This window comes from Muntiacus reevesi, chromosome 21 (assembly GCF_963930625.1).
Source record: "Muntiacus reevesi chromosome 21, mMunRee1.1, whole genome shotgun sequence".
Classification (NCBI taxonomy): Eukaryota; Metazoa; Chordata; class Mammalia; order Artiodactyla; family Cervidae; genus Muntiacus; species Muntiacus reevesi.
In genome coordinates, this window is record NC_089269.1 from 48,651,668 (window position 1) to 48,673,505 (window position 21,838).

Sequence of the window (21,838 nt, forward strand, 5' to 3'; positions counted from 1 at the left end):
TGAACTCCTCTATTGCCAAATTCAGACTTAAATTGAAGAAAGAAGGGAAAACCACTAGACCATTCAGGTATGACCTAAATCAATCCCTAATGATTATACAGTGGAAGTGAGAAATAGATGTAAGGGATTAGATCTGATAGACAAAGTACCTGATGAACTATGGACGCAGGTTCATGACACTGTACAGGAGACAGGAGCAAGACCATCCCCAAGAAAAAGAAATGCAAAAAACCAAAATGGCTGTCTAAGGAGGCCTTACAAATAGCTGTGAAAACAAGGGAAGCAAAAAGCAAAGGAGAAAAGGAAAGATATACACATTTGAATACAGAGTTCCAAAGAATAGCAAGGAGAGATAAGAAAGCCTTCCTCAGTGATCAGTGCAAAGAAATAGAGGAAAACAATAGAATGGGAAAGAACAGAGATCTCTTCAAGAAAATTAAGAGGTACCAAGGGAATATTTCATGCAAAGATGGGCTCAATAAAGGACAGAAATGGTATGAACCTAACAGAAGTAGAAGATATTAAGAGGTGGCAAGAATACACAGAAGAACTGTACAAAAAAGATCTTCACGACCCAGATAATCACGATGGTGTGATCACTCACCTAAAGCCAGACATCCTGGAATGTGAAGTCAAGTGGGCCTTAGGAAGCATCACCACAAACAAAGCTAGTGGAGGTGATAGAATTCCAGTTGAGCTATTTCAAATCCTGAAAGATGATAATGTGAAAGTGCTGCACTCAACATGCCAGCAAATTTGGAAAACTCAGCAGTGGCCACAGGACTGGAAAAGGTCAGTTTTCATTCCAATTCCAAAGAAAGGCAATGCCAAAGAATGCTCAAACTACTGCAAATTGCACTCATCTCACACACTAGTAAAGTAATGCTCAGAATTCTCCAAGCCAGGCTTTAGCAATACATGAACCGTGAACTTCCAGATGTTCAAGCTGCTTTTAGAAAAGGCAGAGGAACCAGAGATCAAATTGCCAAATCTGCTGGATCATCGAAAAAGCAAGAGAGTTCCAGAAAAACATCTATTTCTGCTTTATTGACTATGTCAGAGCCTTTGACTATGTGGATCACAATAAACTGTGGAAAATTCTGAAAGAGATGGGAATACCAGACCACCTTATCTGCCTCCTGAGAAACCTATATGCAGGTCAGGAAGCAACAGTTAGAACTGGACATGGAACAACAGACTGGTTCCAAATAGGAAAAGGAGTACGTCAAGGCTGTATACTGTAACCGTACTTATTTAACTTATATGCAGAGTACATCATGAGAAACGCTGGGCTGGAGGAAGCACAAGCTAGAATCCAGATTGCTGGGAGAAATATCAATAACCCCAGATATGCAGATGATACCACCCTTATGGCAGAAAGTGAAGAAGAACTAAAGAGCCTCTTGATAAAAGTGAAAGAGGAGAATGACAAAGTTGGCTTAAAGCTCAACATTCAGAAAACTAAGATCATGGCATCTGGTCCCATCACTTCATGGGAAATAGATGGGGAAACAGTGGTTGACTTTATTTTCTTGGGCTCCAGAATCACTGCAGATGGTGACTGCAGCCATGAAATTAAAAGATGCTTACTCCTTGGAAGGAAAGTTATGACCAACCTAGATAGCGTATTAAAAAGCAGAGACATACTTTGCCAACAAAAGAAGGTTCGTCTAGTCAAGGCTATGGTTTTTCCAGTGGTCATGTATGGATGTGAGAGTTGGACTATGAAGAAAGCTAACTGCCAAAGAATTGATGCTTTTGAACTGTGGTGTTGGAGAAGGCTCTCGAGAGTCCCTTGATCTGCAAGGAGGTCCAACTAGTCCATCCTAAAGGAGATCAGTACTGAGTGTTCACTGGAAGGACTGATGTTGAAGCCTTAACTAAAATACTTTGGCCACCTGATGTGAAGAAGTGACTCATCTGTAAAGACCCTTATGTTGGGAAAGATTGAAGGCAGGAGAAAAAGGGGATGACAAAGGATGAGATGGCTGGATGGCATCAACAACTCAATGGACATGAGTTTGGGTAAACTTCAGGACTTGATGATGGACAGGGAGGCCTGGAGTGCTGCAGTCCATGGGGTCACAAAGAGTTGGACATGACTGAGCGACTGAACTGAACTGACCAGGTTACTAAATCACAGTGTCAATTTCACATGACCAAATACAGGCATATCTCAAGATCTGATGGATTCGATTCCAGACCACTGAAATAAAGTAAATATTGTAATAAAGTGAGCCACATGAATATTTTGGTATTCCAAAGCATATAAAACTTATGCTCACACTTACTGCAGTTCAGTAAGTGTGCCATATATCCAAATAAAACAATGTATATGCTTTAACTAAAAAATACTATCTTGCTAAAAAAGATGCCAATAATCATTTGACAACCCATGTTTGCCATAAACCTTCAGTTTGTTTAGGAAAAAAAACAAAAAAAGTGCAAGATCTGTGAAAAATAAAAAAAACAAGGTATGCCTTATATATAATGAATTGAACATGATACACATAAGAAAATGAATATATTCTAAAAGGTTTCTTAGAACACTTTCTAAATAAGTCTATAAAGGAGCATTTTCCAAAGGCTGGCTGTACAACAGAATCATCACATAATTAAAATAAATAGCTGCTATCCCAAGGTCTACAAGCAATAAATGCTGGAGAGGGTGTGGAGAAAAGGGAACCCTCTTACATTGTTGGTGGGAATGCAAATTAATACAGCCACTATGGAGAACAGTGTGGAGATTCCTTAAAAAACTGGAAAGAGAACTGCCATATGACCCAGCAATCCCACTTCTGGGCATACACACCGAGGAAACCAGATCTGAAAGAGACACGTGTACCCCAATGTTCATCGCAGCACTGTTTATAATAGCCAGGACATGGAAGCAACCTAGGTGCCCTTCAGCAGACAAATGGATAAGAAAGCTATGGTACATATACATAATGGAATATTACTCAGTCATTAAAAAGAATTCATTTGAATCAGTTCTAATGAGATGGATGAAACTGGAGGTTATTATACAGAGTGAAGTAAGCCAGAAAGATAAAGACCAATACAGTATACAAACGCATATATATGAAATTTAGAAAGATGGTAACGATAACCCTATATGCAAAACAGAAAAAGAGACACAGATGTACAGAACAGACTTTTGGACTCTGTGGGAGAAGGCGAGGGTGGGATGTTCTGAGAGAATAGCATCAAAACAAGTATACTATCAATGGTGAAACAGATCACCAGCCCAGGTTGGATGCATGAGACAAGTGCTCAGGGCTGGTGCACTGGGAAGACCCAGAGGGATGGGACAGAGAGAGGGGTGGGAGCGGTGATCGGGATGGTGCACACATGTAAATCCATGGCTGATGTCAATGTACGGCAAAAACCACTACAATACTGTAAAGTAATTAGCCTCCAACTAATAAAAATAAATGGAAAAAAAAAATAAAATAAGTAAAGATTCTCTAAGATTGACTATAGCACCGGAAGTCTAGGATATGTATTTTTTAGTATGTTCTCCGATTGAGATGTACAGTCAAGTTTAGAAAACTCTAAATTAGAGGATTTATTAAAATAAATCCAACAAACAAACTTAGTCTAACTTCCTCAAATTCTCCAGTATGATGTCCTCCTTATACTGGAGATTTCAAACCATATTCCTGAATGCTGAAGAGCTGAAAGCCCTCTAAAGCAACAAGTCACACAACATTAATAAAGAAAAAAGGGAGACTTCCCTGGCAGTCCAGTGGTTAAGACTCTGTGCTTTCAATGCAGGCAGCACAGGTTCAACCCATGGCTGGGGAACTAAGATCCTGCATAACACAGTGTACTGCAAAAACAAATAAATAAATAAAAGGGGGGGAGAGGCTTCTCAAAAGAGGAAAAGCTGTATAACTAAATAGGTCAGTTCCTTAAAATAGAACCAACACACTCTCTCTAAACTATTTAAATAAAAATACCGATTAAATTATTAACATGAATATTTAGCATCCTTGTTTTAATTAAAGCAAAAAAGCAACTCAAATCAGTTATGTGCTCCCCAGCTTTTAGTACAGTTTAAGGACTATTTAGCCACCCACACAGTTAACTACTAGTACTCCGGGAAATGCAACCCAGATGCGCTAATGACCACATCTTCAGTAATTAGAAAAGCCTCTACCTGATGGTGCACTGGATCCTGCTGCACTGTCATCATTCGAGGCGGGAACTGATCCATGTTCTGATGTTGGGTATATGCTGGTTGTGGCATGCCATCTCCAGGAAACCCACTAAAAGAGATGAGCAGTCCGCTTTTTACCCATTCAAACACACATCATTCTTGGCCACATTTACACTACAGAAACTTACAGAATGCTGTTCAGGAGTTGTTAACAATCAACATTTTACTGAATCATTTACTTATTTGCCTATATTAACTTAAAAACTCAGCATTATTTCCAAAATAGAAGTCATTTTTTAATTGTAAATTGGACAGGATCCCCTCCCCATTCAGAAGAAAGTCCCATATACCACACTTTTAAAAAGAATTTTAGAAGACGCTATATGAAAAATGACTGTTATTAAGTGTTACTTGCATTATGCCTTGTAATGACTACCAAAGTTCTATCTGCTGAGGAATCGAAAGAAAGAGACGTACAAGGGTGCCTGTGGAGGAGAGGCAGTGGGTGCAGCCATAGAAGGTGCGGCGGCGGCAGCAGGCGCAGTGGGCACAACAGCGGCAGGAGCAGGTGTTGTGGTGGCCGAGGGGGCAACAGCATCTTCTTTCTTGGATTCTTCCACAGCTTCTGGCTCATCATCATAATCAAATCTATCAAGTAGCTTCTGCAAGAGGTATGCCAATATTCTGTTTTAAAATTCAGGCTGTGATTCACTGCACAAAAAAACTTCATGAAAACAGACATTCACCATCATCTATAATTCTGCTAAGCTGTGATGTACAATTTCATCTTCCCACATGCCTCTTAGGGACTTTGTCGCATAAACAATTTTTACACAAATGCCACTCTGAAAAGACCCTTTTAAAAATGGTTTTTCTTCCAATTCCAAACACAGTGTTTCCTTTCTATTTTCTATATTATAACTAATTTAGCAGTAGAAAGATTTTACAAAAACATTTTCCTAGACAAGAAACTGCACACATGAAAATGGGTATACATTTTTGGTCGGTTTTGTAAAATGTACAAAAAGAAAGACCATCTTATCCAATCTTATAAACATCCACTTATAAATTCTGCTCACTCAAGAATATGAAAAAAAGAGAACGGCACAGACAAAGCTGCAAAATCTACCTGTGCCCTTGCTTCTTTCTTAAAGCTTCACAGCTCACCTTTTACCAGAAACTTCCATTAAAACAAAAACAGAAAACAAAAACCAATCAGTGTACTCCACAGGATCACATGTCTAGAACAGCCATTATTTGAAATATGATTACATTTATTCAGAATAAGGAATCAAAGTATTGGGCTAAGCCAAAAGCTTGTTTGGGTTTTTCCTTAGAATGTTACACAACCACTACTGTGTTTTGGTAGATTATACACAATACTTCATCACATGCAATGTGATGCATGCAGTGTAGATACAGTTTCCTCTTCTTATAGACAAGGAGACTAAGGTCAGGTAATTAAGAAACATTAATTTCTTGATATCAATAACCTCAGATATGCAGATGACACTACCCTTATGGCACAAAGTGAAGAACTAAAGAGCCTCTTGATGAAAGTGAAAGAGGAGAGTGAAACAGTTGGCTTAAAGCTCAACATTCAGAAAACTAAGATCATGGCATTCTGTCCCATCACTTCATGGCAGATAGATGGGGAAACAGTGGAAACAGTGGCTGACTTTATTTTTCTGGGCTCCAAAATCACTGCAGAGGTGATTGTAGCTATGAAATTAAAAGACGCTTACTCCTTGGAAGGAAAGTTATGATCAACCTAGACAGCATATTAAAAAGCAGAGACATTACTTTGCCAACAAAGGTCCGTCTAGTCAAGGTTATGGTTTTTCCAGTCAGTGGTCATGTATGGATGTGAGAGTTAGACGATAAAGAAAGCTGAGTGCCGAAGAATTGATGCTTTTGAACTGTGGTGTTGGAGAAGACTCTTGAGAGTCCCTTGGACTGCAAGGAGATCCAACCAATCCATCCTAAAGGAGATCAGTCCTGGGTGTTCATTGGAAGGACTGATGCTGAAGCTGAAACTCCAATACTTTGGCCACCTGATGTGAAGAGCTGACTCACTGGAAAAGACCCTGATGATGGGAAAGACTGAGGGCAGGAGGAGAAGGGGACGACAGAGGATAAGATTGTTGGATGGCATCATCGACTCGATGGACATGGGTTTGGGTAAACTCCGGGATTTCGTGATAGACAGGGAGGCCTGGCGCGCTGCAGTCCATGGGGTCACAAAGAGTCAGACACGACTGAGCAACTGAACTGAACTGAATTAAGAAACATAACCTAGACTGTACAGTTATATATAGTAGAGTCTAGATGTGGACAATGGTCTTTTTCTAACCTCAGTCCCTAGCATTCAATAAGGCAGTCTTTTCTCTCAGGGTATGACCTTCCCGTTCTTGGATTTCCAATCTCAAACTCCTAAATTTCTGTTGTTCTGTGACAGTTCTGCCTGGAAATTCTGGTTCTACTTTACTGGACAACAGATTTCTAAATTGCTTCTTTCTTCATAATTCTGGGCCACATGATTAAAAGTTCTGATTATAATTGAGAAATCCAACATGGCCCAGGCACCTTGCTGCTTTATACACATGAGGTTAACTTAACCCTCAAGGCAGTGGGAAAAAAAAAAAGGTACTACCATCGCTCTTTGACAGAGGTATATAGTGAATAATTAAATAACTCACATCAGTAGAGTCAATGACAGGAGACAAAACTAAAGCTCAGGTCCAGGGCATCCCCGATGGCTTGGGGTGGAGACTGCATGCCAGTGCAAGAGACACAGGTTTGATCCCTGGTCTGGGAAGATTCCACATGCCGTGGAGCAGCTAAGCCTGTGTGCCACAACTAAGAAGCCTGTGCTCGAGAGCCCGAGAGCTGCAGCTACTGCAGCCTGCATGTCCTAGAGCCTGTACTCCACAGCAAGAAAAGCCAACATGAGGAGACTGGGGAGTAGCCCCCACTTGCTGCAACTAGAAAAAGCCTGCACAGTAACGAAGACTCAGCACAGCCAAAAAGAAATAAAATTTAAAAAACAAAACAAAAAAACTTAGGTTTAAACTATCTACAAAAACAAACAAAAAGAACTCTCTGCAGTTTATCACATATAGACATGTTCCTTAAAAGTTTTACGATTCATACCTATTGCTTTGGGAAAACATCTGAAGCAATTAAAAAATTTAACTGAGCCCTACTATCTAAAAAGATATTTCTGTTGCTTTTAAGGAAACTGAAGATCTATGAAGCAGCTGAAACGGACAAGCTGTTCCTAGTCAGCTGTTTGACTAGCTTAAAATAGACCTTTTCAGTCAAAAGCAAAGCACAAAATTCCTTTTTCTAAACTTAATGTTAACTAACAAACATTGATCAATCCACTTAAGATAAAACACTAGAGGAATTAGTTGCAATTCAAATGAACAACAAAATATGAATGCCACTGCTAGCACTGCTATTAGTCAACATTTTCTTTTTTTCCTGGAAGTCCTAGCCATCAGACAGTAAAAAAAAGAAACAGGTCTAGATGTTGAAGGGGAAAAGTCAAATTTAGCAGCCTATAAAATCTGAGAACCAACTAGAAAAACCAAGATAATTTACAAGATAACATAAAAATTCAATAGTTTCCCTCGACAGCATCAATTGGGCTTTCTGGGTGGCAGCAGTAAAGAATCTGCCTCAAATGCAGGGGCCACCGGTTTGATCCCTCGGTTGGGAAGATACCCTAGAGGAGGAAATGGCAACCCAACTCCAGTATTCTTGCCTGGAGAATCCCATGGACAGAGGAGCCTAGTGGGCTACAGTCCATAGGATTGCAAAGAGCTGGAATTTCATGAAAGTGTTATGAAACACTAAACATGAAAAATGAGTAAATTATCTAAGAATAAATGAAACAAATATAAAAAAAAAATCAGAAACCTAGTAAATTGAGATTCTATATAAGAAATTATCAGTACTTCTTAAATTAACTTATAAATTCATAAAAATATATGCTAACACTCAGCTCATCTGGAAAAGGATCCTGTGATGGTTAACTGTATATGTGCTAATTTGGCTAGGTTATGATGTCCAGTTGTTTAGTCAAATATTAACCTAGATGAGGTTTTGACAGTATTTTAAAAATGTGATTAAAGGGAATTCCCTGGTGATCCAGTGCTTACTACTCTGCACTTTCACCACCATGAGCCTGGGGTTCAATCCCTGGTTGGGGAGCTAAGATCCTTTAAGCTGCATGGAGCAGCAAAGAGAAAGAAAAGTGACTAACATTTAAATTAGTGGGCTGTGAATAAAGAAACACCTTCCAAAATATGACTGACTGACTCAACCAGTCAGTCAAAGGTCTTATAGCAGGGTTTCCCAAAGACGGCATTCTCAAGACAGCAACAGGAAAACCTTTTGCCTTGCAGAATTTAGACTCAATACTGCAGCATTAACTCTAACCTGGATTTCCAGTCTGATACTCTAACCTATGCTTGACAATTACATGAACCAATCTCTTAAAAAAAAATCCCCCCCCTCCCCTTTGTGTGTCTGGGCCTATAACTGGTTCTGTTTCTCTGGGACATACCCCAGACCAATTCACATGCCCAAGAATAGGCAAAGAATGTTTGAAAAGAATAAAGGCAGAAAACACATCTAGAAATGAACTGTAAGTTGCAAGTGTTTAAACTGCTATGATGCCAAAATAAACACAGATATTAGTGGGACAAAATGGTATCTAGAGACAGACATAGAAAAAAATGTATGACAAAAATTGTGAGGGAGAAGTGGCTATTTCCAAAAATATAAAGGTTTAACTATCTTGAACTATATGCTAATGTAAGTTCTTGATACATTGAGACAAATATAAAAAACAGAAATATAAAACTACTAGAAGAAATAGAGTATTTTAATACAAATGGGGAGAATTTTCCTAATCACAACACAGAACAGAAGACTAAAAAACAAAACCACAGCACTTAACAATTTATCTTCACATATGCAGAGGAAATAGGTCTGAAAAACCATACACAAATCAGTGGGACTGATTTCCTTTTTCACTTCAGAACTTTCTATATTATCTTCATTTTTTCCCCCTAAAAGTATGTACTTATTTTGTACTCAAAAATTTTAATCCAACCTTCTTTTTATTTCTTTTCAACCTTCTTTTATTCAGTAGTCACTCATAAATCATATAGATAGAATAGCAAGCAGTAATTTGCATATGGATTCTTAATATTAACTACCAGCAACAGTTACTGTATCTTAGAATGGTAGAAACATATTTTAGAGATGATTAAAAGATAGTTCTTTTTAGAATTATCAAGCTTCCGGGTTTTTTTGTACTGCAACTAGTAAAATGAAATTAAATTTTATATAGTCATATATAGATAAGACACAAACAGGTAAGAGTGGAGTTGTTTAGGCTAATGTTTCAACAGGAAGCTCTGAACTATGCATTTTCAACACATCTATACCCTTAGTAGGAGTTCCTTGAACATAACTAAGGCCCAAAAGAGATGTCTGAAGACACTAAAGCAACCCAAACTCTCATATCATAGATAAGGTAACTAATGTTTTCAACAACGGAAAACAGAAAGTAACTTAAATGTCTTTCAACAGGGGAAATGGTTAAACTGATGTGTCCGTGTAATAGAAAAATCCTAATGAGCACTCAGTACATATGTAGATTTACATCTATTAACCTTACCAACAACCCAGAGACGTGAGGATTAAGATGAAAGATAAGCCAATTAGAAACAATGTGTATAAATATTTATGTATATAGATTAAAAATACCTATTTTTATATATGTATATACACACACAAACACACAAATACATAATGACCAAAAAAGAAAAAGACTATATCCACAGGAAATCAATTCTGAAAAGATATACAGCAGAATGTTACAGTAGTTATCCTTGAGTAAGGGGGTTAATGGCGAATGTTCTGTTTCCTTTATACTGTTTACTTTTCTCTTATATTGAAAATTTTGCAATGAGTATATATTACATTTATAACCAAGAATAAGAATCAATGTTTTGATGTTGAGGGGGAAAATCCTTCAAATAACTAAATGAACAATCCAGTTAAGTCAGAAAAGGGTTAACTTCTACAGAGTGATAGAAACAATGGGATGGGTTATGTGAGAGAAGCATACCTTGTCAAATGCAGTTTTTTGTTCAGGTGGGGGGAAAGCAGCTTTTTGTTCAGGTGGTTGTGTAGGAGCTGTCTTTAACTGAGCTGTGATAGCCTGAACCTGAGCCATCACAGCATTGTCAATGGCGGGAGACTGTGGTTTTGGAGGCTGTTGAAAAGTCTGAAGGATCTGCTGAAGCTTAAAGAATGGGAAAACTGATAAACCACACAACAAAGGATAATCATAGAATCAAAAGTTAATTCACTAAAAAAAATCTTAATGCTGAATCAAAATAGCATAGGCACGGAGGAACTTGGAAAAAGGAACCAACCTTTTAGTAATGGTTAAATTTATCGTGAATGAATGTATCAGGGACATAATGTGTGTCACTTAAGGTTAAAAGTATATGCTGATGACTTCAATGGTGGACAGTGATGGTCAGAGAGAAGAGAAAATACACTGAATTGTGAACAATGTATATATGTTTTCTGAAAAAGTGTAAAAAAACCATCTCCATTAATCCACATAATTTTGTAACTAGCACTGAGCAACTCCACCACCCTTAGAGCTCTGCAGTTCTCTCCAAAGGGCACATCATTCCTCAGTGTGCTGCTCCCGCGCTCACCTTTCCCACATTTCCCCTATTATCCTTGTGAATTTACCTTCCTCGTAAAGGCTTTTCCAGCAGAAATATTCCCTCCTCACAATGTGCTCGTTAACCAGGAATGTAACGTAAGAACTGACAATAGTACCTAACTTCAAACTATTTAATCTTTGGATAGACAGTTTACCTGTTGACCTTGAGTTGTCTGAAACAGCTGGGCCACAGCAGCAAAAGCATCAGAGCTGGGCAACTGTGGTACAGCTGGTACAGAGTTCGCAGTGGCTTGTGGGGCTTCAGAAGCAACTTTAACTGGAGGTGGAGGTGAACCTAAAAAAGAAAAGATCATTAAGGCCTCAGAAAACTTTTAACTCATACATATTTCCTTTAAACTCCATTAAGCTTCTTTACTAAAACAACACTCCATTCAGTTTAACATACAGTAAAAAGTATAGATTATGGTATTACAGCCTATACTGCAACAAGCAGTATAATACTAATACTTCTATTAGAAATAATGATGGGAAGAAAACTTTATCTTCCAAGATGTAAACTCAAGTTTCCTTCTTACAGAAAAATTCCATCACTGTAAACATATTTCAAACATTTCATGCACAAAAAAATGATACAGTTCTCTAAGCCCACAGACACACCTGACTTACCTTCATTATTAGTAACATTTTCTGTTACTGGAGCAGCATTACTGGTTCCTGCTGCCATGTCCAAAAGAGGCTGAATAATTTCAATTTTGAATACTCCATTTTTTTGCCAAAGGTTTAATACACGAACTATTTTACTCTGTTATGTGAAAAAACATGAATATACAGTAAGTATTAGCATAAATAATTATACTTATGAAAAGAGAGAACAAAACACCACAGGCTAACATTTCCATACTATATCTGTTTCGTAAATAGAAAACAATCTATCACCAGAATTACAGCCTCATTAAACTACTCTAACTGGCCTTCCTTCAGTAGTGTAATCCAGGGTAAGAAACAGGGAGAGGAAAAAAAACAAAAAATTAACTGAGAGAATCAAAAGAAATGCATTAGAATTACTTGAAATTTTCATATTTACGATTACAAAGAAACAAAAAATGCAATTATCTAAGAAGAGTAAAATGAAGAACTTTCCAGGATGATTTTAATAGTTAAAACATATAACACAATTAACTGGCCTCTAATTGCTAGGTAAGTTGTTTTGTGGGCTACCAAATTTGAAGGAGATCCAGAGAAACTGTGTTATTCATGGCTGCAACTCTTATCTCCTACTCAAGGAATGATCTTTTCTCTTGTACATCTTTCCCACAAGAGCATTCCTCCAAAAATATAGAGAATCCATAACGTGCAAATTTATATGTCATTTATTATACAGGCTCTAGTCTTCGTTATTCTGAGTTTACCAGTGTTTTCTCTTATCTATTAGAGTCTAGTTTTTTGTCTATGTTTTTCTATCTTTTTATAGTACAGAGTAAAACCAGCTATAAATGTGAGGAATTAAATACAGTAGTCTAATTGCTAATGAATACCATTTATACTTCAACATCTCTATATGATGGGAAAAGTCAATGATTGGTCCATTCCTTCTGGAATAAACAACAACTTGAGATAAGCACTGTCCTCCTCTACTGCAGAATTTCTTTACCATTCAGTCACAAGAAATTTTTCTAGTAACGTTTTCTTTAAAGCAAGATGATGCTCCTTTTGTATTTCAACAGTACAACAGTTCTAAAGGACTTCACAAGAAAATAGATATGACTACTACAGAAAAAAACTGGGTTTTGTTTCAAGTTCACAGAGATCCCTATGTGATTACCTTTCAAATACCTAATAAAGAACAGAGTAAGAATACAAGTTTAATTTAAAAATTATAAACTATACCTTATCTTCAGATGGACAAAGATACAGATATTGGAATGTGGCAGTTATGTTTTTAGAGAATCTTGGCCCAAAAACATCTTTATCAGTTCCAAACTGATGACGAGACTGTCGCACAATTGAGTCAATTACATACAATCCTGGAACCTTATATTCTGGTTTACACTACAAAGATTAAAGATGTAAAGTCAATACAAGAAAAGCAAATCACAATTTGACACCCATTAATCTCACTCTTATGAAACTATATATCCAAGGTTATTTCTATAGAAATAACTACTTAAGTTATTGATTTAAGTAATTAAATAACTACTTAAATGTTTAATTCTCTTACTGGCTAGCCTGTCAAGCTTCCCACAGGTCTGTAGAGAACTACCATTCTCTTGATGTTTCAGACTCCCAATATTTTACTTTCTTCTGATGCCTCTCTCCTCCCCTCCTCCAACTTCCTATAATCAGCATCACTTTATCATTAAGCCACCTCCATACAGATCTACTGATTATGGAAAAATCTACTCTCATTCATCCTGCTCAAAAAAGTAACTTTTAACTTTTAAAATTATCAAAAAGCCAATTTTAACCAAAATATTAACTTCGATTCTATTAAAGTACAGTATCAGAGAAACAAAACCCAAAAGGAGAAGTCATTCTTGGCCTTACAAATTGACAAGATAAAAGGGACAGACACCTGTATACATTTCTGGTGGCACAACCTTTATGAAAAATAAGTTAGCAATAAACACAAAGCCTTATTTGATCCAACAACTCTATTTCTAGAAATTTATACTAAGGAAAACAGACTCCATATTTCCAATGCAAGGGGCACGGTTTGATCCCTGGTTGGGGAACTAAGATTCCACAAGCCACGTGGCATGGCCAAAAAAGTTAAGAAAAAAAAAATAAAGGAACAGCTCTAGGTTGGGGGAGAAGACAAAGATGGCTAAGTCTCCTTTCTCAGCCCTTTACTGACACAGACGTGTGCTAATGTTACATATGTTACAAAACAACATGTAACTGTAGAAGTGAAAAGTGGCTTAATTATGATGGGAGAAAGGCAAGTTGAAAACACCAGAGTGATTTCATTTGAAGTCTCCAAGATGAGTTAAATGTCAACAGAGTAGTCAGGGCAATGGGGAGAGAAGGCTCAAGCAGACAAAAACTATTTCAAATCCTGACTCATAGTAAGTACTCAATCAACAGTACTGCTATACATTTTTGTTTTGTTATGATACAAAAAACCAAGACTTCTAGTAACAACTTTTCTGTAGAGTGACTTTAGAAGCAATTATTCAAATTACAACTCACAAAGTAAATTACAAATACTGATCATAACTAAAATGAGGTAATAATAAAATGGATAGTTACCTTTTTGATGAACTTTTCTACTATTTGAACCACATGCTTATAAAGCTGAAGAGAACGAAAAGAATATCATTATCCAGCTGACACACTTTTCTGTTGATACATTTCCTATAATTAGAAAATACCTAAAACCTTAAAATTTGTACAATTTGAATAATTCTCAAGGTAATAACTGAAAGAACCCTGGTAAATAATCCATACTCAACAATTCAAAAAATTCTTAACAAATCAGAAAGAAACTATTAACTAAAACAGAAACTACAAAAATCCACCAAAAGGTTCTTTTCTTAGATGTTTAATCAATAAATCTTCATAGAACAATTTATCAAGCAACTTTATGGGAGAGAGAACAATGGAACTGGAACTAAATAATGCAGTTTTTAAAGAGATTCACGTCTTTAAAGTGTGATCTTGGGTAAGATATTCAATTTCATGAAGTTTTTAAATAAAAATAAAGCTAATATGCCACTGATCTATTATGGTAAGAATTAAATGGAATAAAACAAACAACAACAACAAAAACCTCTGTCATCCTGTTACTTACTTCAGTGAGTTCAACTTTTTTTAGCACCACACATAAACTAGGTAATTATGTGAGGTGACGGATGTGTCAATTAGTATAAGGTACTCATTTCACAACGCACATGTGCATCAAATCATGCTCTATTACATATACTAAATCTGTCAACTATACCTCAATAAAGTTAAAAGAATATAAAGAGGAAATACAACAAAACAAGTTTTGAAATATGTTACAATGTAGATGTATCATACAGTTATTATTATGTACTGTCAGCAAAACCTGGTTAGTGCTCTTTGATTAGGCCTGAACGACTTCACAATATGAAACCTCAAATTTAACATTTTCAACATTTTAAAAACACTGTCCAAATTAATATATTTCTTTTACTTTTACCTTTATAGCTTTAATAGCAGCTTTCGTGATGAGAATCATCTTGGCTCGAGAGATGGGAGGTTTCATATCCATAAGTGAAAAGAGCTTTAAAAAAAAAGGAAAAAAGTTTTATTGGAAGTAAAATTAGAGGTTTACCCTTCATTTCGACAAATATATATTTGTAACTAAAAGAATAATAAAATTTCTGAAACTAGGTTTAATAATTTGTCTGGTAAAGAAAAACCAAGAGCTTTCTTACATACTAGCATCACCACTTTGAAAACAGAATGGGAAAAAATTATGCTAAAATCAGCAAAAAAGGAGGAAAAGGTAAAAAAATTGTCAAAATCTGTAACAGAAAATTTATAAAACCCTACTGAAGAACTCAAAACTGATTTGAATGGAAACAAACACACCATGTTCCTATACTGAAAATGGCAATACTGTGACTCAATATTTAATATTTCAAAATCAAACCTGAGATTTTGGAGGACTTCAAATAATTCTTATGTTCATTTGGAGATACAGATGTATTACATCAGGTAAGAAATTTAACATGCCATTATAAAACTTGAATTCACAATTTCTTGATTAGTCAGGAATAAAAATGACACCATATTTAACAAATTTCACCAAAGTAAATCCAACAATCAGGGAATCCCAGGAGATGAAACCACACAGGCACACTCCTTTTCCCTAAAGTTTAAGCCCAACCAAGATATAATGAGAGCCCATAAGAGTCATAAAGATAAAATTCTGACATTAAGAAGCAGCTTATATCTAGTTTCTTAAAATCTTGTTTTTGTTTTAACCATAGGAATACATATCTTCTAAAAATACATTTTGAAATAAATTTCAGGGCTTTCTAAGCATTATCAATCTTATATGAATCATATTTCCATTTCTCTCCAACTAATGCTGGAATTTCAAATATGGAACCCCTAAGACATAGACCATCTTTACCGGACACCTACTAAGAAGCTACCCTGAAGAACAAAAGTTTCCTTTTTCAGAATAAATACCCCTACCTGTCAACAAAATACTTTGGCAACAGAATTTTTGCAGCTTTTCAAAACTACAGACACAATGGGACTATAGATAGTGGTAACATTAATTTTTTTAAAAAGTATGCAATGCAAGATATGATCAAATAAGAACCAAAAACGTACCCTGTTTAAGCAGAGAAAAGTAGAATTTTTTGATAAATGATGCTAAGATGAATTTGAGTAAACCCCAGGAGATAGTGAAGGACAGGGAAGCCTGGCATGCTGCAGCTCATGGGGTCACAAAGAGTTGGACATGACTTAGGACTGAACAAGAACAACAATACTAAAATACAGAGAATGGGAAAAACAAAGATACTAACACAGAGACTCATTTTTTTAAAAAGGCATTATCTAATTAAATAAGGTCATGATTTTTTATTTCCAGAACAATAAAAATTCTCTGTGAAAATAAATGCTCACTAATTGAAAAACAACTAGAGACAGTAATCTTTAAAACTATATAAACCAATGAGAAACTAAGAAATGATTTAAAGTATTTCAACTCCAATACAAACTGAAAAATATATGCAGCACATATTTTATAAAAGGGCATATTCTGCCATTTCTAAGTTATTAAGGTTATTAAGACAGTTATTTATTACTACAGTTCTATTTCCTTAAGCAGAGAAACAGGATACAAAAAAGTTTATACACGATCTTAAGAATGAGCAACAGCAAGAACTACTTTTCTGGCCATTAAAAGCTTAGAGAATCATATTTCTCTGAAGCCTAAGCCAGCACAAATAATCATTTAATGTCCCACATTCTTGATTATTTCTACAGTAAGGAACTCCCCATATTAAAAAAAAAAACACCCACAGAAAATCCCAGCCAACTGAGGGGACAAGACAGATTAGTGTTATCTTCTGATGAAATACTCTACAGTTTATTTTTAAATCATTATCTTAAAAAATTAAAGTACAGACTATACCATATAGCAGTATAACTATCAATCAGGCAATAAACCAGTAAGAGAGCATTCAAGTGCTACCATTTAAGAGACAGACAGAGCAAGGGTATTTATTCCACTAAAGAAAGCACAACTCAAGGAAAGAGGAAGGCATCAACACTAAGTGCATTATCTTATTTAATCATATTAACAATCAACATAGATTGTCAAAGCTGTTTTGAGCTGATACCCAAAGGGATTACATCTGCTTTCAAATGATTCCCAGAGAATGTGTCTGGACTAGAATTTGTTGATTGTAAAGCTCACAATCCTTAAGAGCATCGGTTCAGTTCAGTCGCTGAATTGTGTCGAACTCTGCAACCCCATGACTACAGCATACCAGGCTTCCCTGTCCATCACCAACTCCTGGAGCTTGTTCAAACTCATGTCCATCGAGTCAGTGATGCCATCCAACCATCTCATTCTCTGTCATCCCCTTCTCCTGCCTTCCATCTTTCCCAGCATTAGGGTTTTTTCCAGTGAATCAGTTCTTCACATCAGGTGGCCAAAGTATTGGAGTTTCAGCTTCAACATCAGTCCTTCCAATGAATACTCAGGACCGATCTCCTTTAGGATGGACTGGTTGGATCTCCTTGCAGTTCAAGGGACTCTCAAGAGTCTTCTCCAACACCACAGTTCAAAAGCATCAATTCTTAGGCACTCAGCTTTCTTTATAGTCCAATTCTCAAATCCATACCTGACTACTGGAAAAACCATACAGTCTTCTCCTTATACAATGCTGCTTGCTATAAATACACGCAAAGACCATTAACTATGATGGAGAATGCAGGCAGAGTATCAAGTAGGCATCTGTGCTAATCTCTCTCTCTCTATATATATAGTATTGGTTCAGGGATAACGATGAGACATACTGAATTTAACTTGGGATGCCTACTGAAAATCCAGGCAGAGATTTCAGCAGACTGGAGTATGGATCTTGAAAAAAGCAGAGGTCCTGCTAGAAATTGAGAGGTTACAGAATCAAAACCATGAAGATGAGTAAGAAGGGAACAAAGATACAACTAATTACAGTATACCAAATATTTCAATGTGGCACAGAAAAGGGGGCAACACAAAGGAACACCAGGACAAATGCCAGAAATTAAACCTTTAATGCTATAATTTTTTTCATATGGCTTGACTAGTATTACATCATGTGAAATGCCAGGCAGGATAAAGCACAAACTGGAATCAAGATTGCCGGGAAAATATCAATAATCTCAGATATACATATGACACCACCCTTATGGCAGAAAGCGAAGAGGACCCTAGAGGACCCTAACTCTTGATGAAAATCAAAGTTGCTCAGTCATATCCGACTCTTTGTGACCTCATGGACTGTAGCCTGCCAGGCTCCTCTGTCTATGAAATTCTCCAGGCCAGAATACTGGAGTGGGTAGCCTTTCCTTCCTCCAGGGAATCTTCTCAACCCAGGGATCAAACCCAGGTCTCCCACATTGTAGGCAGATTCTCTACCAGCTGAGCCACAAGGGAAGCCCAAAAGTGAAAGTGGAAGAGTGAAAAAGCTGGCTTAAAATTTAACATTGAAAAACTTAAGATTATGGCATCTGGGCCCATCAATTCATGACAAATAGATGGAGAAATAATGGAAACAGTGACAGACTCTCTTTTCTTGGGACTCCAAAATCACTGCAGATGGTGACTGCAGCAATGAAATTAAAAGACACTTGCTCCTTAGAAGAAAATTTATGACCAACCTAGGTAGCATATTAAAAAGCAGAGATATTACATTGCCCACAAAGGTCTTCTAGTCAAGGCTATGGTTTTTCCAGTAGTCAGGTATGGATGTGAGAGTTGGACTATAAAGAAAGTTGAGTGCCTCAGAATTGATGCTTTTGAACTGTGGTGTTGGAGCAGACTCTTGAGAGTCCCTTGAACTGCAAAGAGATCCAACCAGTCCATCCTAAAGGAAATCAGTCCTGAGTGTTACTGGAAGGACTGACACTGAAGCTGAAACTCCAATACTTTGGCCACCTGATGCGAAGAACTGACTCATCTGAAAAGACCCTGATGATGGGAAAGATTGAAGGCAGAAGGAGAAGGGGATGACAGAGGATGAGATAGCTGGATGGCATCACCAACTCAATGTACATGAGTTTGAGCAAGGTCCAGGAGTTGGTGGAGAGGGAAGCCTGGCGTGCTGTAGTCCATGGGGTTGCAAAGAGTCAGACACGACTGAGCAACTGAACTGAATGACTAGTATTATCATCTGCAACTGGGCAAGTGCTCAATAAACATCACTAGCTGCAGCATTCTCTTTGCTACTACACATCTGCATTCAGAATTAATGTAATTTGTCAAAAAACAAACAAAAAAAAAAGTGTCAGAGCGGCCACAGAAAATGATGCAATTCTCTTACACAGGATAATAGCAGCAGTAGGCCCCAAAAGGTACGAAACCTCCTTAGAAAGCATTAGTAAGAAAAACATACTTGCCAGCAACAGACACAAGTTTGTTTTTTGCTGTCATTAGTTGAATGACTATTAGAAAACCTAAACATGAACACTGTTCTGCTGGGTGCCTGATATATAAAGTATTCTAAAAATTCTGGGGAAAAAAAAAATCACTCACAATGATTCCTAATATCAATAAAGAACAATTTCAAATTTGGCCCATGATACCTGTAGAATTCATAAGGTTTGAGGGTTAGTCAAAATAACATGATACTCTGCTATTTATTGACAGTATAAACTTTGACAAGTTTAGTTAAACTTTTCTGATTTCAATGACATATGAAAAAGATGATTAATAATATTCACTTCATAAAACTGTTAGGATTAAATGAGATAATGTATATAAATCTCTTGGTCTAGATCTGACACATAAATGGCTCAGTAAAAAGAAGTACATAATGCCCTGGGAATCTTAACATAGATCTCAAGTTTAAGTTTTTACCATTAAACTGAAGGTGTTCGTGGTTCAGTTGTGTTCAACTCTTTGTGACCCATGAACTGTAGCCGGCCAGGCTTCTCTGTCCATGGACTTCTTCAGGCAGGAACACTGGCGTGGGTATCCACTCCTTTCAGGGGATCTTTCCGACCCAGGGACTGAACCCAGGTCTCCTGCATTCGCAGGCAGGTTCTTTACCATGTGAGGCACCAGGGAAGCCCAATTTTTTATTATGGCTTAGCTTAAAAACTGTATTGTTACATCTACTATTCAAGTGCTGCATTTGGAGAAATTTTCTCCATACTGAAAACATAGCAGTATCAAAGAGTTTTACAGCTGTATAGCACCTTAGTACCTAGTCTAGTATTCATACTAAATTCAGAACTGCTTTCACAATGTATCTGGCAGGTCACATGTTAGTTCACAGGCTTACTAACTCATAACTAATCAGCTCCAACGGTTACAGCTGTCATCTTTGTACTGACCCCAAATCTCCGTTCTGATGATAACCTTCCCTCCCTTTCCTGCTCTAGTTCTGCCTCTAGAGCACAGAACAATAGTGATCTTTCTCATTTGAGAAAATAGACATAACTAGGCATGTTTTCTTATCTGCTTCAACTATTAGCCAAATGATATGATTTCTAGATCTGACTATACTGGTTAATTCTTTTTTTTTTTTTTAGTTCTACCACTTTATTGCTACCAACCCATCTCCCTCCACCCTCGTGCAAACATGCTCAGTCATGTAATCCCATGGACTTCAGCCCGCCAGACTCCTCTGTCCATGGACTTTTCCAAGCAAGAATACTGGAGTGGATTGCCATTTCCTTCTCCATGGCTAGTTCCTTTTAAAGTATGATAAAACAAAATAAAAAGGGCCTGGATATATTCCTGCGGAATCTAGTGGGTTGTCTTTTGTATGTTTCCTCTTTACTGCAGAACACATTACCACAAACTCAGTAGCTTAAAACAACACTTTTGGAATTCACAGCCTCATTAGTCTGAAATCAAGGTGTTGGTAGGGCTGCCTTCCTTCTGGGCACCCTAGGTCAAAATCTCTTTCTTTCCTTTTCTAGCCAAAGGTGCCTAAATTCCTTTGGCTCTTCCATCTTCAAAGCTGGCAGCATAGCATCTTCTGTCCTTCCTTAGCCTCTGCTTTCACTGTACATCACTTTCTCTGACTTTCATGTCTCTCTCATTTAAGGACCCTTGGGGTTACACTGGGTTCATCCAGATAACGCGGGACAATTAACTCAAACCCTTAATCACATCTGCAAAGTCTCTTTTGCCAAGTAAGGTAACACATTCACAGGTCTAGGATTCAGAACATGGTCACTCTGGGGTAGGAGAGATCATTTATTAGTATTATTTTTTAAAATACTGCTTAGTCGGGGCTTCCCTGGTGGTCCAGTGGATAGGAGTCTCCCTACCAACGGAGGGGTTATGGGCTCAATCCCTGGTCTTGAAAGATCCCATAAGCCTGTGCTCCACAACAAGAGAAGCCATTGCAATGTGAGGCCCACATTTCCCAATAAACAGTAGCCCTCCCTCGCCACAACTAGGGAAAGCCAATGAAGCAATGCAGACCCAGCGAAGTTTAAATATACAGTGCTCAATTCATTATTAACTCATATTTATAACCAACTAAAACCCTCAGGCTGTTTCACTGCAATCTTTACCAGAACTAGAACTTCATGTTGATTTTATGTTGGTTTCTGACAGTCCTTCAATCTACTTAGGTAGTCTAGAAATCACTTTCTGTCTTCAATGGAGCAGCTATTCCAATTAGTTTGTAACTTTCATGAATCTGCTATATACATGGCTTTTTCCAACACCACAGTTTTTTAAAAATTAGAAAGACCAGGACCTATACTTGCAACTTGTAGGAAGACTTATCTGATATTCT

General features: G+C 37.2%; 1 protein-coding gene across 3 annotated transcripts in view; it reads right to left on the minus strand.

Moving 5' to 3' along the window:
- Positions 1-21,838, minus strand: part of SCAF4 (SR-related CTD associated factor 4) — a 62,636-nt gene that overhangs the window by 26,048 nt on the left and 14,750 nt on the right. For 2 of the 3 annotated variants that reach the window (XM_065913775.1, XM_065913774.1), the window contains exons 2-9: positions 15,049-15,132; positions 14,136-14,180; positions 12,774-12,935; positions 11,553-11,688; positions 11,081-11,220; positions 10,311-10,487; positions 4,640-4,824; positions 4,163-4,271 (exon numbers count right to left, since the gene is read on the minus strand). In XM_065913775.1, the coding sequence (XP_065769847.1) occupies positions 4,163-4,271; positions 4,640-4,824; positions 10,311-10,487; positions 11,081-11,220; positions 11,553-11,688; positions 12,774-12,935; positions 14,136-14,180; positions 15,049-15,132 (1,038 nt within the window). The remainder of the gene's footprint in view (positions 1-4,162; positions 4,272-4,639; positions 4,825-10,310; positions 10,488-11,080; positions 11,221-11,552; positions 11,689-12,773; positions 12,936-14,135; positions 14,181-15,048; positions 15,133-21,838) is intronic. The other variant, XM_065913776.1, reaches the window with a different exon arrangement.